Source organism: Scyliorhinus torazame, chromosome 17, assembly GCF_047496885.1.
Source record: "Scyliorhinus torazame isolate Kashiwa2021f chromosome 17, sScyTor2.1, whole genome shotgun sequence".
NCBI classification, from domain to species: Eukaryota; Metazoa; Chordata; class Chondrichthyes; order Carcharhiniformes; family Scyliorhinidae; genus Scyliorhinus; species Scyliorhinus torazame.
The window spans coordinates 178,177,782-178,196,298 of NC_092723.1; the positions used below are offsets into that span (position 1 = coordinate 178,177,782).

The window sequence follows — 18,517 nt, forward strand, 5'->3', positions numbered from 1 at the left end:
GCAGACACCTCGGTTGCATGAATCACGATAAACCACCTGAAAATCATTTTTTTATGAGGCTGGTTGAATTGGCCAGGACGCTGGAAAGCACGCTAGCTGCTCTTTGAATTGTGCAGTGAGATGTTTTATTTCCAAAGAAGAGGACATAAAGGCCTTAGAACATAGAACATAGAACGATACAGCGCAGTACAGGCCCTTCGGCCCACGATGTTGCACCGAAACAAAAGCCATCTAACCTACACTATGCCATTATCATCCATATGTTTATCCAATAAACTTTTAAATGCCCTCAATGTTGGCGAGTTCACTACTGTAGCAGGTAGGGCATTCCACGGCCTCACTACTCTTTGCGTAAAGAACCTACCTCTGACCTCTGTCCTATATCTATTACCCCTCAGTTTAAAGCTATGTCCCCTCGTGCCAGCCATTTCCATCCGCGGGAGAAGGCTCTCACTGTCCACCCTATCTAAACCCCTGATCATTTTGTATGCCTCTATTAAGTCTCCTCTTAACCTTCTTCTCTCCAACGAAAACAACCTCAAGTCCATCAGCCTTTCCTCATAAGATTTTCCCTCCATACCAGGCAACATCCTGGTAAATCTCCTCTGCACCTGCTCCAAAGCCTCCACGTCCTTCCTATAATGCGGTGACCAGAACTGTACGCAATACTCCAAATGCGGCCGTACCAGAGTTCTGTACAGCTGCAACATGACCTCCTGACTCCGGAACGCAATCCCTCTACCAATAAAGGCCAGCACTCCATAGGCCTTCTTCACAACCCTATCAACCTGGGTGGCAACTTTCAGGGATCTATGTACATGGACACCTAGATCCCTCTGCTCATCCACACTTCCAAGAACTTTACCATTAGCCAACTATTCCGCATTCCTGTTATTCCTTCCAAAGTGAATCACCTCACACTTCTCTACATTAAACTCCATTTGCCACCTCTCAGCCCAGCTCTGCAGCTTATCTATATCCCTCTGTAACCTGCTACATCCTTCCACACTATCGACAACACCACCGACTTTAGTATCGTCTGCAAATTTACTCACCCACCCTTCTGCGCCTTCCTCTAGGTCATTGATAAAAATGACAAACAGCAACGGCCCCAGAACAGATCCTTGTGGTACTCCACTTGTAACTGAACTCCATTCTGTTCTGTTTCATTTCTCTGGATCAGCGTAGTATTGCTTTGTTATTCGCAGTAGCACTGTAACTTAGCTGCATTGCTAAAGTGATTTCAGAACTTAGCTGCAGTTATCAAGTTACCTTTGTGTGTTTTTTAGGCTATCCGGATTTTCTTTATGCTCCGTTCTTTATCCCTACAACTGCAAGGAGAGCCAGAGACCCAACTACCATTGACGAGGGACGAGGATCTGATTAGAACAGATGACGTTTTAGATCTGAGTAAGTAATTGTTGGTGCTGCTTGATTTGTTTCTCACTGTAGCTATTAGAGGACTACGTTATTTTTTTAATTTACGAGTATGGTTTATATTTTTTCCCCATTTTTATTTCAAGAAAACACGAGGTAGAATTTTTTGAAAAAGGGGAAACATGACAGTTCATGCCTTGTGTGAAACTTCCCTTACATTTTTATTTAATGGAAAAATATACATTTTGCGAAGTTGTTGTACAGTTTTGTTACATGGCATATACAGGAAAATACATTGACTCATTGAAATTGTTGATATTGGGAACCACAGTCAAGGAAATTTGGTGATGACCCTCAGGATCAGCTGATACAGTAACTTTTCACCATCTTAATGTTGTGTCTACTTTGGATCTGATGGCCCGTTATATTTGTGGAAAGAACTGTTTTTATAGCACTGGGGCAAGCTGTGGGGAATCCTGTTTAAACTTCCTTTAAAGAATTATTTTAAATCTCATTCCAACAAGTTTGACGGTAGGGTTAAATTACTGAATGAAGCTAGTGTTGATCTACTTTAAAGACATACCGTGGAAATGCAAAAAAAATCAAAGATTAATGCGCGGATTCAATAAAAAAACATGAGTAAATACCGATTTTATACTAAGCAGGGTGGGTGATGACGGTGCTGTGAGTAATTAAGTTGTTCCATTTTTGGTTACTAGCCTGAGCACAAAGCAGAACAGTTATAGTGTGAGTCATTAGTCCAGCTAGTACAACCCTGTCCCAGCAAAATTGCCATCAATCCATAGGAGTACCCCTATGGTATTAGTGCCACATGTATTCAAAACATTACACTAAGTTTAGCCCAAGATAAGGAGACTAGGAAAGATGTGAGAGAGTAACCAGGAAATTACAGGCCTGTTAGTCTCACACCTGTTGTGGGGGAATTGTTGGAATCTATATTTATGGATCAGAGTGAGCCAATTTGAATTTCTAAAGGGTGAGCCATGTCTAACACACCTAATTGAACATTTTGGGGAAGTGACTTCAATAGACAAGGAAATATCTATGGATGCAGCTTAAATGGACTTCCAGAAGGAATTCAGTAAGGTTCCACATAAGAGACTGTTAGCTGAACTAAAACTCACAGAATTAAAGGCAAATTATTGATCTGGTTGGGAGATTCGTTCGACGGCAGAAAATGATAGTAAAGATAATATGTAATCAGGGGCTGCTTAGCACAGGGCTAAATTGCTGGCTTTGAAAGCAGACCAAGGCAGGCCAGCAGCATGGTTCGATTCCTGTAACAGCCTCCCCGAACAGGCGCCGGAATATGGCGACTAGGGGCTTTTCACAGTAACTTCATTTGAAGCCTACTTGTAACAATAAGCGATTTTCATTTCATTTTCATTTCATAGAGCCATTGGGCTCCCATCTCTCTTTCCTGCTGTACCAAAATTAGCTCTTTCTGTCGCAAAATAGTCTTTCCTGTGTATCAGGTTTGTTTCCTCCCTGTTGGCAATGTTGAGTAAAGGATTAAGTTCAGGAGCGGCTGATACTGATGTAACTATGATGCAATGTCACACGATTATGCAACCAATCTGGTGAGAAACAGAAGTACAACCTTGCATAGAGTTGCACTGAGATATACATAGATCTTCAAGAAGGCAATTCTACCACCACCATCTGAAGGGCAACTAGGGATGGGCAATAATTGCTGACCTAACCAGTGACTTCCACATCCCGTAAATGATGTTTTTAAAAAAAATAAACCAGAATGGCTACAAATACAGTCAGTGGTAACATTCTTAAGGTGACAGGCAAACCTTCAAGTAATCTCATCTAGATCACGAAAAAGACGAAACAGGCAGCTTCCCACATCTGTAGTTATTATGAACCATAGTAGCTTTGTGTTCGGATCTCAGGAGGTTCATTCTTGGTGTGACCGACAGATCGTTGTTGAGTAGTTGACACAAAGGCTGAGCATCAACACTTAATTTTAATGCCAAAGTTTTGGATATTCATATATTAGCAGCCTCTAAAGGAGGCTCCGTCCTGTGCCATTTGTATATTTATCATCAGTTACTTGGGTTGTTGTGCTAGACAGTGTTTTTCAAATTTCTTTTTCCGGTACCCATTTTTGCCAACTGGCTGACCTTTGGGACCCACGCCAGGCGACCTTTGGGACCCACGCCAGGCGACCTTTGGGACCCACGCCAGGCGACCTTTGGGACCCACGCCAGGCGACCTTTGGGACCCACGCCAGGCGACCTTTGGGACCCACGCCAGGCGACCTTTGGGACCCACGCCAGGCGACCTTTGGGACCCACGCCAGGCTTGCTTACCTTTAATGTGACCGGTGAGCCTGCTTGGCCGTCACCCTCTCACTCCAATCAGGTTTCACATCTTGTAGCCTGCCTATCCAGTTTTCTTTCATTTCCTGCCCACACCCTTCCATTGAATTTCAGGCTTCTTGCCACCTACTTCTTGTGTATTAGAACATAGAAAATACAGCACAGAACAGGCCCTGCGGCCCACGATGTTGTGCCGAACTTTTGTCCTAGATTAAGAACAAATTAATCTACACCCTATCATTCTACCGTAATCCATGTACCTATCCAATAGCCGCTTGACGGTCCCTAATGTTTCCGACTCAACTACTTCCACAGGCAGTGCATTCCGTGCCCCCACTCCTCTCTGGGTCAAGAACACTGCAATGAAGTTACTGTGAAAATCCCTTAAATCGCCACATTCCGGCACCTGTTCGGGTACACTGAGGGAGAATTCAGAATGTCCAAATAACCTAACAAGCAAGTCTTGCTGCCATTGTGCCAACTCACCTTGAACATTCATCCACTTGTCCTCACCTCAGGCCCCTCCATTTGTACCATTCCCCAACATCATGACTGCCCCGTCCAACACTGCCTTCAGTGGGCGGCACGGTAGCACGGTTAGCACTGTTGCTTCACAGTGCCAGGGCAAAGCCGTGCTTGTTAGGTAAATTGGACATTCTGAATTCTCCCTCAGTGTACCCGAACAGACGTCGGAATATAAAAGTTCTGCCCACCATCTGCACCTTTTTGTAATCACTTAGAGATATTCAGGCTCCTATGCCGAAGAACCATCACTGTTTTATGCATTCATTTGGAAGCTCGGTGATTTGCCTGGTGTGTAATTTTCTTTTTTTTTTAAACTCTTTGTTTCTCAAGCATTGCCTAAAAATTTTTAAGATCGCGTTTTACTGTAGATTACACATTTTCTCGACTATCGATGGAAATAAATCTGCAGTTTGCACACAATCCGAATATGTGCATTGTGGTAGGATTCCATTCCAAGTTCTGAGCCTAAATCCCATCGTTTTTTGTCTTGTATTTTTGCCACTCTTGCTTTAAATTGCGATTTTCGATTGTAAACATAATGATATGAAAGCATTTGGAACCTGTTGCAATAGTTTCCATGACAGCTGGGCAGTAATAAAATAATGTGATTCTTCATCGGCACTGCTCACATTTCTAATAAATGATTTATCTGTGATCACGGATCTCCTGATATGCTCTGAAACATCCATGTAATACTTTCATTCTTAATTTCCTCTCGTCTTTAAACACCCGTAACACTATAGCACATCTTCCCCATATTACTAGTGGAGGATTAATCGTTTAAACCTGCGGTTAGTTGTCGAATATTCAGTGACTTGAACAGAATTCTGACTTATTTCCCCTAAATAAAACCACCGCTTAACATTACAGATAGCTTAAAAATTATAACCTGCTTTATATGGGAATGATTCTAAACCCCAGATCGGCTGTGTGTGTGTGGGGGGGGATGTAATATTGTTTGTGTGTGTTTACGTTATTATCCGTTGTTGGAATGGCTTTACATTGTCATACCTCAGCATTGGAATCTTATATTGTGCTTTCAGGAGAAAAGTGTAGCTTTAGCATTTTTTAAAAAATGGTATGAAAGCTGCAACCGCTTTGGCAAATGCTGGCGGAAGAAATGCTTTCTCTATCTGAAATCAAGTGCGCGCAGAGGGTAAGATGTCCCGATACTAAAAATAGGATGCAAAATCTGTCCGTTGCAAAGCTATTTCAGGCCGTGGCGGGAACATCGCCATCTTTGACTCCACAACCTTTCTGACAGGCAGATCACAAATTGCACTATGTACTATTTACTATGCGTTATTGCTAAATTATCCCCAGCTCATGTTTGGTTTTATGAGAAGTGTAGTGTCTCATTGTCTTCAAAGTATTCTTGACGTTTCGTGGGATTTTGGAAGAATCGCATCACTATTTCCAGCTCAACTTCACATTGCCCTTGTGAACCAACAGTTTTAACTATTGCCGTTTAGTAATAATGTACTATGTATGTTTTCAAGTGACTGCTGGTATCTTTTTCCATTGCCATTTGTGCCTTTGGATTTTCATTGTGCCAATTGACCCTTAAATCAACGAATTTTGGAGGCATTGAGGTGATACTTGATTGTGAAACAAACTAAATCTAATTCTGAATTGCTGCAAAAGCTATTGGAGGAAACTTGCCTTGACATACTCTGGCTCTCCTGTCAGAGTGAAAGAACTTGGGTACAAGAACAACATTTTGACTATGAAGACCACAAAAGTCGACGAGGTGTGAATCAGAGGGAAGATTCCACACAATGATGCTGATTCCACTCACTAAGTTAAAAGCTCCTCTTGGTGGCTATCATAAATTGGTGGACTATTGTAGGGTGATATTTCATACCTTAATCATTCAGCTGGTATTTCATACTAGTATATTCTCCATTACTATCTATTAGCAAGAAGAAAACCTGGAATTATTAACGATTATGTTTTATCAGTTAACTTCAAATATTAGCATTAGGAATATTCAAACGGTTATTATGTGGAATTTTTATTTTCGATGTAAAGAGGAGCTTCTCTATGCTATGCTATTATGAATTAGTAAAAGGACTTGCTTTCGTTCAACTTAGTTATGATCCCAGTGGAATGGAGAAAATATGTATTAAGAGCACACAGTTGTCTATTTTGTATGGGATAATAATTTCTTTGTGGAATTTTGTACATAGAACAAATAGTATTTTCCCTTCCACATGTGCATTGTGCTCCACTAAAATGTGTTGATTGTTCTACTTTTGTACATGTTGGTTTATTTGCCCTGCAGAAGAAGCCTGATCCTCAAACCAAGTTGCCTATTAGACAGCCTGACTTCATGAATCCCATTCCACTTGCCTATCACAGTTAGCTTGTCCACACTCTGTCTTGTATATGTCGTTATTTATTCAATTTCACTTATTATCCCACCTTTTGACTCCTGCCATATTTTGACCCCCCATTTGAGCACTTTACAGGTTAGTCTTTTCCATTATAAATGTTGATAGGGTGGGCGGCACGGCGCAGCGGCTAGCACCGCTGCCTCGCAGCGCCGAGGTCCCAGGTTCGATCCCGGCTCTGGGTCACTGTCCGTGTGGAGTTTGCACATTCTCCCCGTGTCTGCGTGGGTTTTGCCCCCACAACCCAAAGATGTGCAGGGTGGGTGGATTGGCCAAAAATAATTAGATACTCTAAATTTTAAAAAGAAGAAAAATGTGGATAGAGGAATTTATAATGGAAATTTAAAAATTACATTCCGAATGCATGAATTTAAAATTGGTACTGGATAATATCTGCTTGGCCTGTTCCAATTATGTCCCAGCTTCTAACCCTATTTTACTAATACTTGATCTTGTCTCGGTGTGCAAATAATTTTCTATAAATGTAATTTTCTCACAGAAATTAAGAATTTGTAGGATTTGGTGATGGAGGAGAAGGAGAGGAAAATTAAACGGAATATTCCGCTTTTGCCCCTTCTCACTCTTGGCCTTGCACTTTGTATGCAGGAGGGTTACTATTCTTAACTTTCTTCAGGTCTTAGAAACAATTTTCGAACGCCTCAAAGAGACAGATGCAATTGTCGAATAACCTTGAACTCTTCTCTGCCCCACTATAAGAGCTAAGGAGGAAAGTCTGGATGTGTGTGAATTTTGTTACTTATTTACCGCACTGTTTTAATAGCCAGTGTAAGAGTGGTGTCAAATCCAGCTTTTGCTTGAGGATCTATATTTCCTGCCCCAGAATACTATTTGACATTTTATTTCATGAAATTGGAAAATGTTCATGAATATTGTAGTAAAGTAAGAAACCTTATATTTTTTTTAAATAAATGTTTTATTAAAGTTTTTCCAAAGAGCGTTTTACATAACAAAAATAGAAATACAGATAATAAAAAAAATAACAATCAACATATCCCAAAGCTTACAGTGAAACTACTTGCATAACAGAAGTTTTTCCTTTTTTTTTTAAACAGAACAAGGTGGGTTTTGTCTCCATGCCCAACTCACATTGTATCAACAGTACCCCCACCTGAAACCCCCCCCCCAGGATGCTGCTGACACTTACTGCTCCCCTAGAAAGTCAAGGAAAGGTTGCCACCGCCGGGAGAACCCCATCAAGGACCCTCTCAAGGTGAACTTTATTTGCTCCAGGCTGAGGAACCCCGCCATATCGCTAACCCAGGTCTCCACACCCGGGGGATTCGAGTCCCTCCACATTAGCAAGATCCGTTTCTGGGCTACCAGGGAGGCAAAGGCCAGTACCTCGGCCTCTTTCGCTTCCTGCACTCCTGGATCCTCCGCCACTCCAAATATCGCTATCGTTGGACACGCCTTCACCCGAGTGTCCAAAATCCTAGACATCACCCTCGCAAACTCCTGCCAGAATTCTTTAAGCGCCAGGCATGCCCAAAACATATGGGCATGGTTCACCGGACTCCCCGCACACCTCGGGCACCTGTCCTCCACCCCAAAAAACTTACTCATTCTTGCTGCCATTATATGCGCCCGATGCACCACCTTCAACTGGATTAAACTGAGCCTGGCACATGAGTTCACCTTGCCCAGAGCGTCGGCCCACAGGCCCTCATCCAGCTTCTCCTCCCACTTGCCCTTCAACTCCTCCACTGAGGCTTCCTCCACCTCCTGCAGCTCCTGATATATGTCCGACACCTTCCCCTCCCCAACCCAGATGCCAGACACCACCCTGTCCTGGATCCTACGCGGCTACGCTCCAAGAATACCCTTTTTGACTCGCGGGGTTTTATTCACCCACACAAATCCCGTAACAATCCTATTCACCCGCTTGAAAAAGGACTTGGGGATGAAAATGGGGAGGCACTGAAACACGAAGAGGAACCTGGGGAGAACCGTCACCTTCACAGTCTGCACCCGTCCTGCCAGGGAAAGCGGGAACATATCCCACCTTTTAAACTCTCCCTCCATCTGCTCCACTAGCTGGGTTAAGTTGAGCCTGTGCAGGGCATCCCAGTTCCTGGCCATTTGTATCCCCAAGTACCGAAAGCTCCTCTCCACTATCCTGAGCGGGAGCTCCCTCAGTCTCTCCTCATGGCCCCTACCGTGGACCACGACCAGCTCACTCTTCCCCACGTTCAACTTATACCCCGAGAACCTCCCGAAGTCCCCCAGGATCCGCATAACCTCCCCCATCTAACGGGTCCAAAATATACAACAGCAGGTCATCCGCATAGAGGGAGACCCGGTGCTCCTCCCCTCCGCGCACCAGTCCCCTCCAATCCCCCGAAGTCCTGAGCGCAATGGCCAACGGCTCAATTGCCAGGGCAAACAGCAATGGGAACAGGGGCCACCCCTGTCTCGTTCCCAGGTGCAGCCTGAAATATTCTGACCTTAGCCGGTTTGTGGACACACTCGCTACAGGGGCCTGATACAGCAGCTTGACCCATCCTATAAATCCCTCCCCAAATCCAAACCTGCCCCCCCCCCCCCCCGCCCCGCCCCGCCCCTCTGAGGGCATCATGATAATATTCAGGAGCCTCCTCACATTCGCGTTCAGCTGCCTGCCCTTAACAAACCCCGTCTGGTCCTCCCCAATCACTCCCGGGACACAGTCCTCTATTCTGGTGGCCAGAATTTTTGCCAACAGCTTGGCATCCACGTTCAGGAGCTATATCGGCCTGTCTGACCCACACTGAAGCGGATCCTTCTCCTTCTTCAGGATAAGCGAAATCAATGCCTGTGACATTGTCGGAGGGAGGGTCCCTTTCTCCTTTGCCTCATTGAAGGTTCTCATCAGGAGCGGGCTCAGCAGCTCCGAGAACTTCTCATAAAATTCTATGGGGAAGCCGTCCGGGCCCAGGGCCTTGCCTGTCTGCATGCCTGCCAGCCCCCTGACTGCCTCCTCCAACCCAATCGGGGCCCCCAGTCCCTGCGCCTGCTCTGCCTCCACCCTTGGGGACCTCAACCGGTCCATGAACCGCCTCATCCCTTCCCCCTCCCTGGGGGGTTCCGACTTGTATAACCTTCCGTAGAACTCCCTGAAGACTTCATTGACCCTCTCTGGGCTCAGCACCATGTTGCCTTCCCTATCCCGCACTCCCCCAATCTCTCTGGCCGCCTCCCTCCTGCGCAGCTGGTGCGCCAGCATCCTACTCGCCTTCTCCCCTTACTCATAAACTCCCCCCTTCGCTTTCCTCAGCTGCGCCTCCTCCTTCCCCGGGGACAGCAGGTCAAACTCCGCCTGTAATTTCTGGCGCTCGTTCAACAGCCACCCTCTGGGGCCTCCGCGTACCTCCTATCTACCCTGAGTATCTCTCCCACCAGTCTCTCCCTCTCCGCCCTCTCCTCTCTATGGGACCTAATGGAGATTAACTCTCCCCTAATGACCACCTTCAGAGCCTCCCAAACCACTGCCACCGTCACCTCTCCTGTGTCATTCGCTCCCACATAATTCTCAATACTCCTCCTTATCAGCCCGCACACCTCTTCGTCCGCCAGCAGCCCCACATCCAGTCGCCAGAGAGGGCGCTGACCCCGTTCCGCCCCCAGTCGCAGGTCCACCCAGTGCGGGGCATGGTCCGAGACCGCAATGGCCGAGTATTCTACCCCTTCCGCCCTCAGGATTAACGCCCTACTCAACACAAAGAAGTCTATTCGCGAATAGATTCTATGGACATGGGAGAAAAAGGAAAACTCCTTTGTCCTTGGCCGCGTAAACCTCCAGGGGTCCACTCCCCCCATCTGGCCCATGAACTCCCACAAGGCCCTGGCCGCCGCCGGCCTCTTTCCCGTTCTGGACTTGGAACGATCCAAGCTCGGATCCAAGACCGTATTAAAGTCCCCTCCCATAATCAGGTGACATATCTCCAAGTCCAGGATCCTCCCCAACACGCGCCTCATAAAGTCCGCATCGTCTCAGTTCGGGGCATATACATTCACTAACACCACCCGGGCCCCCTGCAGCTTGCCACTCACCATTATATACCTGCCCCCCTTGTCCGCCACGATGCTCCCCGCCTCAAATGCCACTCGTTTACTGACCAAAATAGCCATTCCTCTGATCTTTGAGTCTAACCCCGAGTGAAACACCTGTCCCACCCATCCTTTCCTCAGCCTCGTCTGGTCCGCAAGCTTTAAGTGCGTCTCTTGCAACATGGCCACGTCCACCTTCAACCCCTTTAAATGCGAGAACACGTGGGAGCGCTTGGGTTTGGGGGAGGGGTAACCAACCCCCCCCCCCCCCCCCCCCCCCCCCCGCCGCCGCCGACTAGCCATCTCCCTTTTTCGGCCCCCGCCTCCCTCCCCCAGCTCTCCCCCCCCCCCCCCCCCCCCCCCCCCCCCCCCCCCCCAGCGGCCCCCTCACCCGACTCTCCACCATCCATACCCCTCACCTAGCTCCCGTTCAGTCAGCAAAGCAGCACCCCTCCCCCAAACCCCCTGCACCCCCCACCCCCCTCCCCTGCCAAGCATCCGCTTATCTCTGGTTCCCCCCCCCCCCATTGTGCTTCCGTGAGTCAGCTCACCCATGCTGACCCCGGCCGCTCCCGCCTCTATATGCCAACCCTTAACTTGTTGCCTCCTTCGAGCCACCCTTTCCCCCCCCCCCCTCCCCCGCAGGGTAGAGGGGCAAGTGCCATCTGGGACCTCCCCGTGCGCCGGACAGCCCGTCCCGGGCGTTTCCCACCCCCTAGCACCGAACACCTGGAAAACAAAACACCTGGAAAACGAGCAAAACAAACAACAGAACCCCCAACCAAACTAGGGCAGACATGCCCATAAACTTGTGCTTTACCCGCTGTCCTCCCCTCGATCCCTCCCCACCCGCACATTTCTCCCCCATACAGCAGTCCCTTAGTTCAGGTCCAGCTCCTCCTGCCTGATGAACGACCACGCCTCGTCTGGGGTATCAAAATAGTGGTGCCTGTCCTGGTATGTTGCCTGGTGCAGGAGCCCAAACTTCACCCCTTTACTGTGGAGGACCACCTTCGCCCTGTTAAAACCTGCACGCCTCCTCGCCAGCTCAGCTCTCAGGTCTTGGTAAATTCGGATCTCGCCAGTCTCCCACTTACTGCTCCGCTCTTTCTTCACCCACCGCAGGACTCGCTCCCGGTCTGCCAAGCGCTGAAACCGTACCACCATCGCCCTCGGTGGCTCGTTTACCCTTGGCTTTCTGGCGAGTACCCTGTGCGCCCCATCCAGCTCCAAGGGCCGCGGGAAGGCCCCCACGCCCATCAGCGTCCCCAACATTGTGGCCACGTACGTGCTCGCGTCCGCCCCTCCACTCCTTCGGGAAGGCCCAGGATCTGCAGATTGTGGCTCCGAGCACTCAAGGTCATCCAACCTCTCCTGCCATCTCTTATGGAGCGCCTCATGCACCTCCACTTTCACCGCCAGGCCCAGGACCTCGTCCTCATTCTCCGCCACCTTCCTCCTCACCTCCTTGATCTCCTTCTCCTGCGCCTTCTGGGTCACCACAATTCTCTCCATGGAGGCCAGCAGCTCCGCTTTCAGCTCCATGAAGCAGTTTTTCAGAAGCTCCTGCTGTTCTCTGGCCCACTGGGCCCACACCTCCCGATCTTCTCCGGCCGCCATTTTGTCCTCCCGGACCTTCTCGACCTTCTTCCCCGGGGTTGCGCGTCTGCTGGCTCCGCTCCTGATCCTCTCCATCCATCAGCGAGGGGGGGTCTGTTCCCACGCCGGTCCCTCCTGTTAACTGCCGCTTTTAGCGGCACGAAACACCGATCCCGGCGGGAGCTGCCGTTCGCGTGACCTAGCAGGTCATGGCCGCTACCGGAAGTGTAAGAAACCTTTATTGATGTAAACTTTTCAATGTGAGTTTAAATTTGTGAGTAGGTGTTTTTGGCTTTATGATATTAGTCAGGTGTTCCACATATTCTTTCTTTACATTGGCGTGGAGCACAGTAGGGTGCCTAATAGTAGTTTTCCAGTACACTTCACCAGCTTTACAGTAAATGATTCAACCACACGATAGTTTGGGTAATGAAAGTGGGATGGTTTTAACTTGTGTGATTTTCTTTTGTATTGTGGTATTGGCTTTTTGGTCAGTGGCTTATGGTGTAGGTGTCTTTTTCAAGTGGCACGTAATAATCTTGATAGAACAGGTGAATTTAATTCTGTTTTAAAGCACTTAATTCAGAATGTTCAACAAGGCACAATGGTTTGCTGACAAATTCAGACATTGAGTTTTATAGCTGTGGTGCCCTGTAAGTAGACAAAATGAACAAGAGTGTGTAGGAGAGTAATAGTTGTTGTGGTTTAGCATTCTATGTCTTAACCAACTTCTCTGAAAACTCCCTGCTTTACTTCCTGTAATCCAACTTCCACCCTGCTCGTATTACTTAGACCACCATGGTCGAAATCACAAATGACATCCTCTTAAAAGTTTGGATTGGCGTACAAACTGCTCGTGTTCAGTTAATCACAGTAAGCATGTGAGAAAGACCGGCATGGTAGGATAACATTTTTTCAGGGGAGAAGAAAGTTCAGAGTCCATTCACCAACACGATTTGTATTTGCACCAAAAATAAGACCAAAATCAATATATGTAAGCATTGGAATTATTAAAGTAGCCAAGGGACTTCCGGGTGCGGCGATGACCAGCTGAGTCGCACGTTTCGGCAGCTCCCTGTGAAACGGACTTTTGGGCTCTTGATAGGAGCCTCAACGGCAATTTTGACGGCTAAAAACACTGTGCGGTAAACCAGAAGGGAATCCCCCCTGGATACGGATGGAAAAAGGAGGAGAGAGTGGCCAGATTGCAGTGGATCCTTTAGAACAGCGGCAAGGAAGGCAAGCAAAAACCAAGATGGCGTCGGAAGGTGGCAGTTTAACATGGGGCCCTGAACAACAAGAGTTCTTGAAATACTGTGTGGAAGAGCTCAAAAAGGAAATGAAGAAAGAGCTGTTGGCCCCGATACTACAGGCGATCGAAGGGCTAAAGGAGGAACAAAAGACCCAGGAGCAGGAGCTTCGGGTCGGGAAGGCAAAGGCAGCCGAGAATGAGGACGATATACAGGGCCTGGTGGTGAAGACGGAGACGCAGGAGGCACATCAGAAACGATGTGTGGAAAGGTTGGAGGCACTGGAAAACAACGCAAGGAGGAACAACCTGAGGATTCTTGGTCTTCCTGAAGGTGTGGAGGGAGCGGACGTCGGGGCATATGTGAGCACGATGCTGCACTCGTTAATGGGAGCGGAGGCCCCGGCGGGTCCGTTGGAGGTGGAGGGAGCATACCGAGTGATGGCGCGAGGACCGAGAGCAGGAGAAATTCCCAGAGCCATAGTGGTGAGATTCCTCCGTTTTAAGGATAGAGAAATGGTCCTTAGATGGGCGAAGAAAACTCGGAGCAGTAAATGGGAGAACGCAGTGATCCGCGTTTATCAAGACTGGAGTGCGGAGGTGGCGAGAAGGAGGGCGAGCTTTAATCGGGCCAAGGCGGTGCTTCATAAAAAGAAGATAAAATTTGGAATGCTGCAACCGGCAAGACTGTGGGTCACATATCGAGGGAGGCACCACTACTTTGAGACGGCGGATGAAGCGTGGACTTTTATTGTGGAAGAAAAACTGGAATGAGCGGGTTATTAAAAAGAACGTTCGAACAAAGTGGTGGGGCGAATGTGGGGGGCAAAGAGGGGTTTTATGTACTAATCCTGCGATGTGGTAACTTTTCTCTCTCCCACAGGTGGTGATGGGGGGAGGAGGGGAGGTGGAGGAGATGGGGCGTTGGCCATTGGGGGCGGGGCCAAGGGAGAAGCGCTGGCTTGGTTGCCGCGCTATGATAATCATGGCGGGAATAGAGAAGCAGGAAGGAGGGGGCGTCGCACGGTGCGAGCCGAGGTCACGGGGGGAAGCCGAGGTCAGCCAGAGTTTGCTGACTTCTGGGAGCAACATGGGGGGAGTAATTACGCTAGCGGGGGATCTAGCGGGGGGGGGTGGGAGGGGGGAATTACTGGGTTGCTGCTGCTGGGGAGAGGGGGGAGCTGGTATGGGAGAGGATGGGCGGGGGGGCACCGCCTGGGGGAGATACAGCTGCGTGGGAACCGGGTGAGGAGCTGGAAAAAGGTGATGGCTAATCGACAAGGGGGGGGTGGTAGGAAGCCCCCCAACTCGGCTGATCACGTGGAACGTGAGAGGGCTGAACGGGCCGATAAAGAGGGCACGGGTACTCGCACACCTTAAGAAACTTAAGGCAGATGTGGTTATGTTACAGGAAACGCACCTGAAACTGATAGACCAGGTTAGGCTACGCAAAGGATGGGTGGGGCAGGTGTTCCATTCGGGGCTAGATGCGAAAAACAGGGGGGTGGCTATATTAGTGGGGAAGCGGGTAATGTTCGAGGCAAAGACTATAGTGGCGGATAACGGGGGCAGATACGTGATGGTGAGTGGCAAACTACAGGGGGAGACGGTGGTTTTGGTAAACGTATATGCCCCGAACTGGGATGATGCCAATTTTATGAGGCGGATGCTAGGACGCATTCCGGACCTAGAGATGGGAAAGCTGATAATGGGGGGAGATTTTAATACGGTGTTGGAACCAGGGCTGGATAGGTCGAAGTCCAGGTCTGGAAGGAGGCCGGCAGCAGCCAAGGTACTTAAAGATTTTATGGAGCAGATGGGAGGTGTAGACCCGTGGAGATTTAGCAGACCTAGGAGTAAGGAGTTCTCGTTTTTCTCCTATGTCCATAAAGTCTACTCGCGAATAGACTTTTTTGTGCTGGGTAGGGCATTGATCCCGAAGGTGAGGGGAACGGAGTATACGGCTATAGCCATTTCGGATCACGCTCCACACTGGGTGGACTTGGAGATAGGGGAGGAAACAGGAGGGCGCTCACCCTGGAGAATGGACATGGGACTAATGGCAGATGAGGGGGTGTGTCTAAGGGTGAGGGGGTGCATTGAAAAGTACTTGGAACTCAATGATAATGGGGAGGTCCAGGTGGGAGTGGTCTGGGAGGCGTTGAAGGCGGTGGTTAGAGGGGAGCTGATATCAATAAGGGCACATAAAGGGAAGCAGGAGAGTAAGGAACGGGAGCGGTTGCTGCAAGAACTTTTGAGGGTGGACAGACAATATGCGGAAGCACCGGAGGAGGGACTGTATAGGGAAAGGCAAAGGCTACATGTAGAATTTGACTTGCTGACTACAGGCACTGCAGAGGCACAATGGAGGAAGGCACAGGGTGTACTGTATGAATATGGGGAGAAGGCGAGCAGGTTGCTGGCACACCAATTGAGGAAAAGGGGAGCAGCGAGGGAAATAGGGGGAGTGAGGGATGAGGAAGGAGAGATGGAGCGGGGAGCGGAGAGAGTGAATGGAGTGTTCAAGACATTTTATAAAAAATTATATGAAGCTCAACCCCCGGATGGGAGGGAGAGAATGATGGGCTTCTTGGATCGGCTGGAATTTCCCAAGGTGGAAGAGCAGGAAAGGGTGGGACTGGGAGCACAGATCGTGGTAGAAGAAGTGGTGAAAGGAATTAGGAGCATGCAGGCGGGAAAGGCCCCGGGACCGGATGGATTCCCAGTCGAATTCTATAGAAAATATGTGGACTTGCTCGCCCCGGTACTGACGAGGACCTTTAATGAGGCAAAGGAAAGGGGACAACTGCCCCCGACTATGAAGCAACGATATCGCTTCTCTTAAAGAAGGAAAAGGACCCGCTACAATGCGGGTCCTATAGACCTATTTCCCTCCTAAATGTAGATGCCAAGGTCCTGGCCAAGGTAATGGCAATGAGAATAGAGGAATGTGTCCCGGGGGTGGTCCACGAGGACCAAACTGGGTTTGTGAAGGGGAGACAGCTGAACACGAATATACGGAGGTTGTTAGGGGTAATGATGATGGCCCCACCAGAGGGAGAAACGGAGATAGTAGTGGCGATGGATGCCGAGAAAGCATTTGATAGAGTGGAGTGGGATTATTTGTGGGAGGTGTTGAGGAGATTTGGTTTTGGAGAGGGGTATGTTAGATGGGTGCAGCTGTTGTATAGGGCCCCAGTGGCGAGCGTGGTCACGAATGGACGGGGATCTGCATATTTTCGGCTCCATAGAGGGACAAGGCAGGGATGCCCTCTGTCCCCATTATTGTTTGCACTGGCGATTGAGCCCCTGGCAATAGCGTTGAGGGGTTCCAAGAAGTGGAGGGGTGTACTTAGGGGAGGAGAAGAGCACCGGGTATCTTTGTATGCGGACGATTTGCTACTATACGTGGCGGACCCGGCGGAGGGGATGCCAGAAATAATGCGGATACTTGGGGAGTTTGGGGATTTTTCAGGGTATAAATTGAACATGGGGAAAAGTGAGTTGTTTGTGGTGCATCCAGGGGAGCAGAGTAGAGAAATAGAGGACCTACCATTGAGGAAGGTAACCAGGGACTTTCGTTACCTGGGGATCCAGATAGCTAAGAATTGGGGCACATTGCGTAGGTTAAATTTAACGCGGTTGGTGGAACAGATGGAGGAGGATTTCAAGAGATGGGATATGGTATCCCTGTCAATGGCAGGGAGGGTGCAGGCGGTTAAGATGGTGGTCCTCCCGAGATTCCTCTGTGTGTTTCAGTGCCTCCCGGTGGTGATCACGAAGGCTTTTTTTAAAAGGATTGAAAAGAGCATCATGGGTTTTGTGTGGGCCGGGAAGACCCTGAGAGTGAGGAAGGGATTCTTGCAGCGTAGCAGGGATAAGGGGGGGCTGGCACTACCGAGCCTAAGTGAGTATTATTGGGCCGCTAATATTTCAATGGTGAGTAAGTGGATGGGAGAGGAGGAGGGAGCGGCGTGGAAGAGATTAGAGAGGGCGTCCTGTAGGGGGACTAGCCTACAGGCTATGGTGACATTGCCGTTCTCACCGAGGAACTACACCACAAGCCCGGTGGTGGTGGCTACACTGAAGATTTGGGGACAGTGGAGACGGCATAAGGGAAAGACTGGAGCCTTGGGGGGGGTCCCCGATAAGAAACAACCATAGGTTTGCCCCGGGGGAATGGATGGGGGATATGGAATGTGGCAAAGAGCAGGAATAACGCAACTGAAAGATCTGTTTGTGGATGGGAAGTTCGCGAGTCTGGGAGCGCTGACCGAGAAATATGGGTTGCCCCAAGGGAATGCATTCAGGTATATGCAACTGAGGGCTTTTGCGAGGCAACAGGTGAGGGAATTCCCGCAGCTCCCGACACAAGAGGTGCAGGACAGAGTGATCTCAAAGACATGGGTGGGGGATGGTAAGGTGTCAGATATATATAGGGAAATGAGGGACGAAGGGGAGACTATGGTAGATGAACTAAAAGGGAAATGGGAAGAAGAGCTGGGGGAGGAGATCGAGGAGGGGCTGTGGGCAGATGCCCTAAGCAGGGTAAACTCGTCGTCCTCGTGTGCCAGGCTAAGCCTGATTCAGTTTAAGGTATTACACAGGGCACATATGACTGGAGCACGGCTCAGTAAATTTTTTGGGGTGGAGGATAGGTGTGCGAGGTGCTCGAGAAGCCCAGCGAATCATACCCATATGTTTTGGTCATGCCCGGCACTACAGGGGTTTTGGATGGGGGTGACAAAGGTGCTTTCAAAAGTAGTAGGAGTCCGGGTCGAACCAAGCTGGGGGTTGGCTATATTTGGGGTTGCACAAGAGCCGGGAGTGCAGGAGGCGAGAGAGGCCGATGTTTTGGCCTTTGCGTCCCTAGTAGCCCGGCGCAGGATATTGCTAATGTGGAAAGAAGCCAAGCCCCCGGGGGTGGAGACCTGGATAAATGACATGGCGGGGTTTATAAAGCTAGAGCGGATTAA

The 18,517-nt window shown here is 49.0% G+C and overlaps 1 protein-coding gene across 1 annotated transcript in view; it reads left to right on the forward strand.

The window, feature by feature from the left end:
- clec16a (C-type lectin domain containing 16A) overlaps nt 1–18,517 on the forward strand; it is a 324,098-nt gene that overhangs the window by 181,519 nt on the left and 124,062 nt on the right. Inside the window, exon 19 of the mRNA XM_072481721.1 lies at nt 1,290–1,410. Coding sequence (XP_072337822.1) covers nt 1,290–1,410 — 121 coding nt within the window. The remainder of the gene's footprint in view (nt 1–1,289; nt 1,411–18,517) is intronic.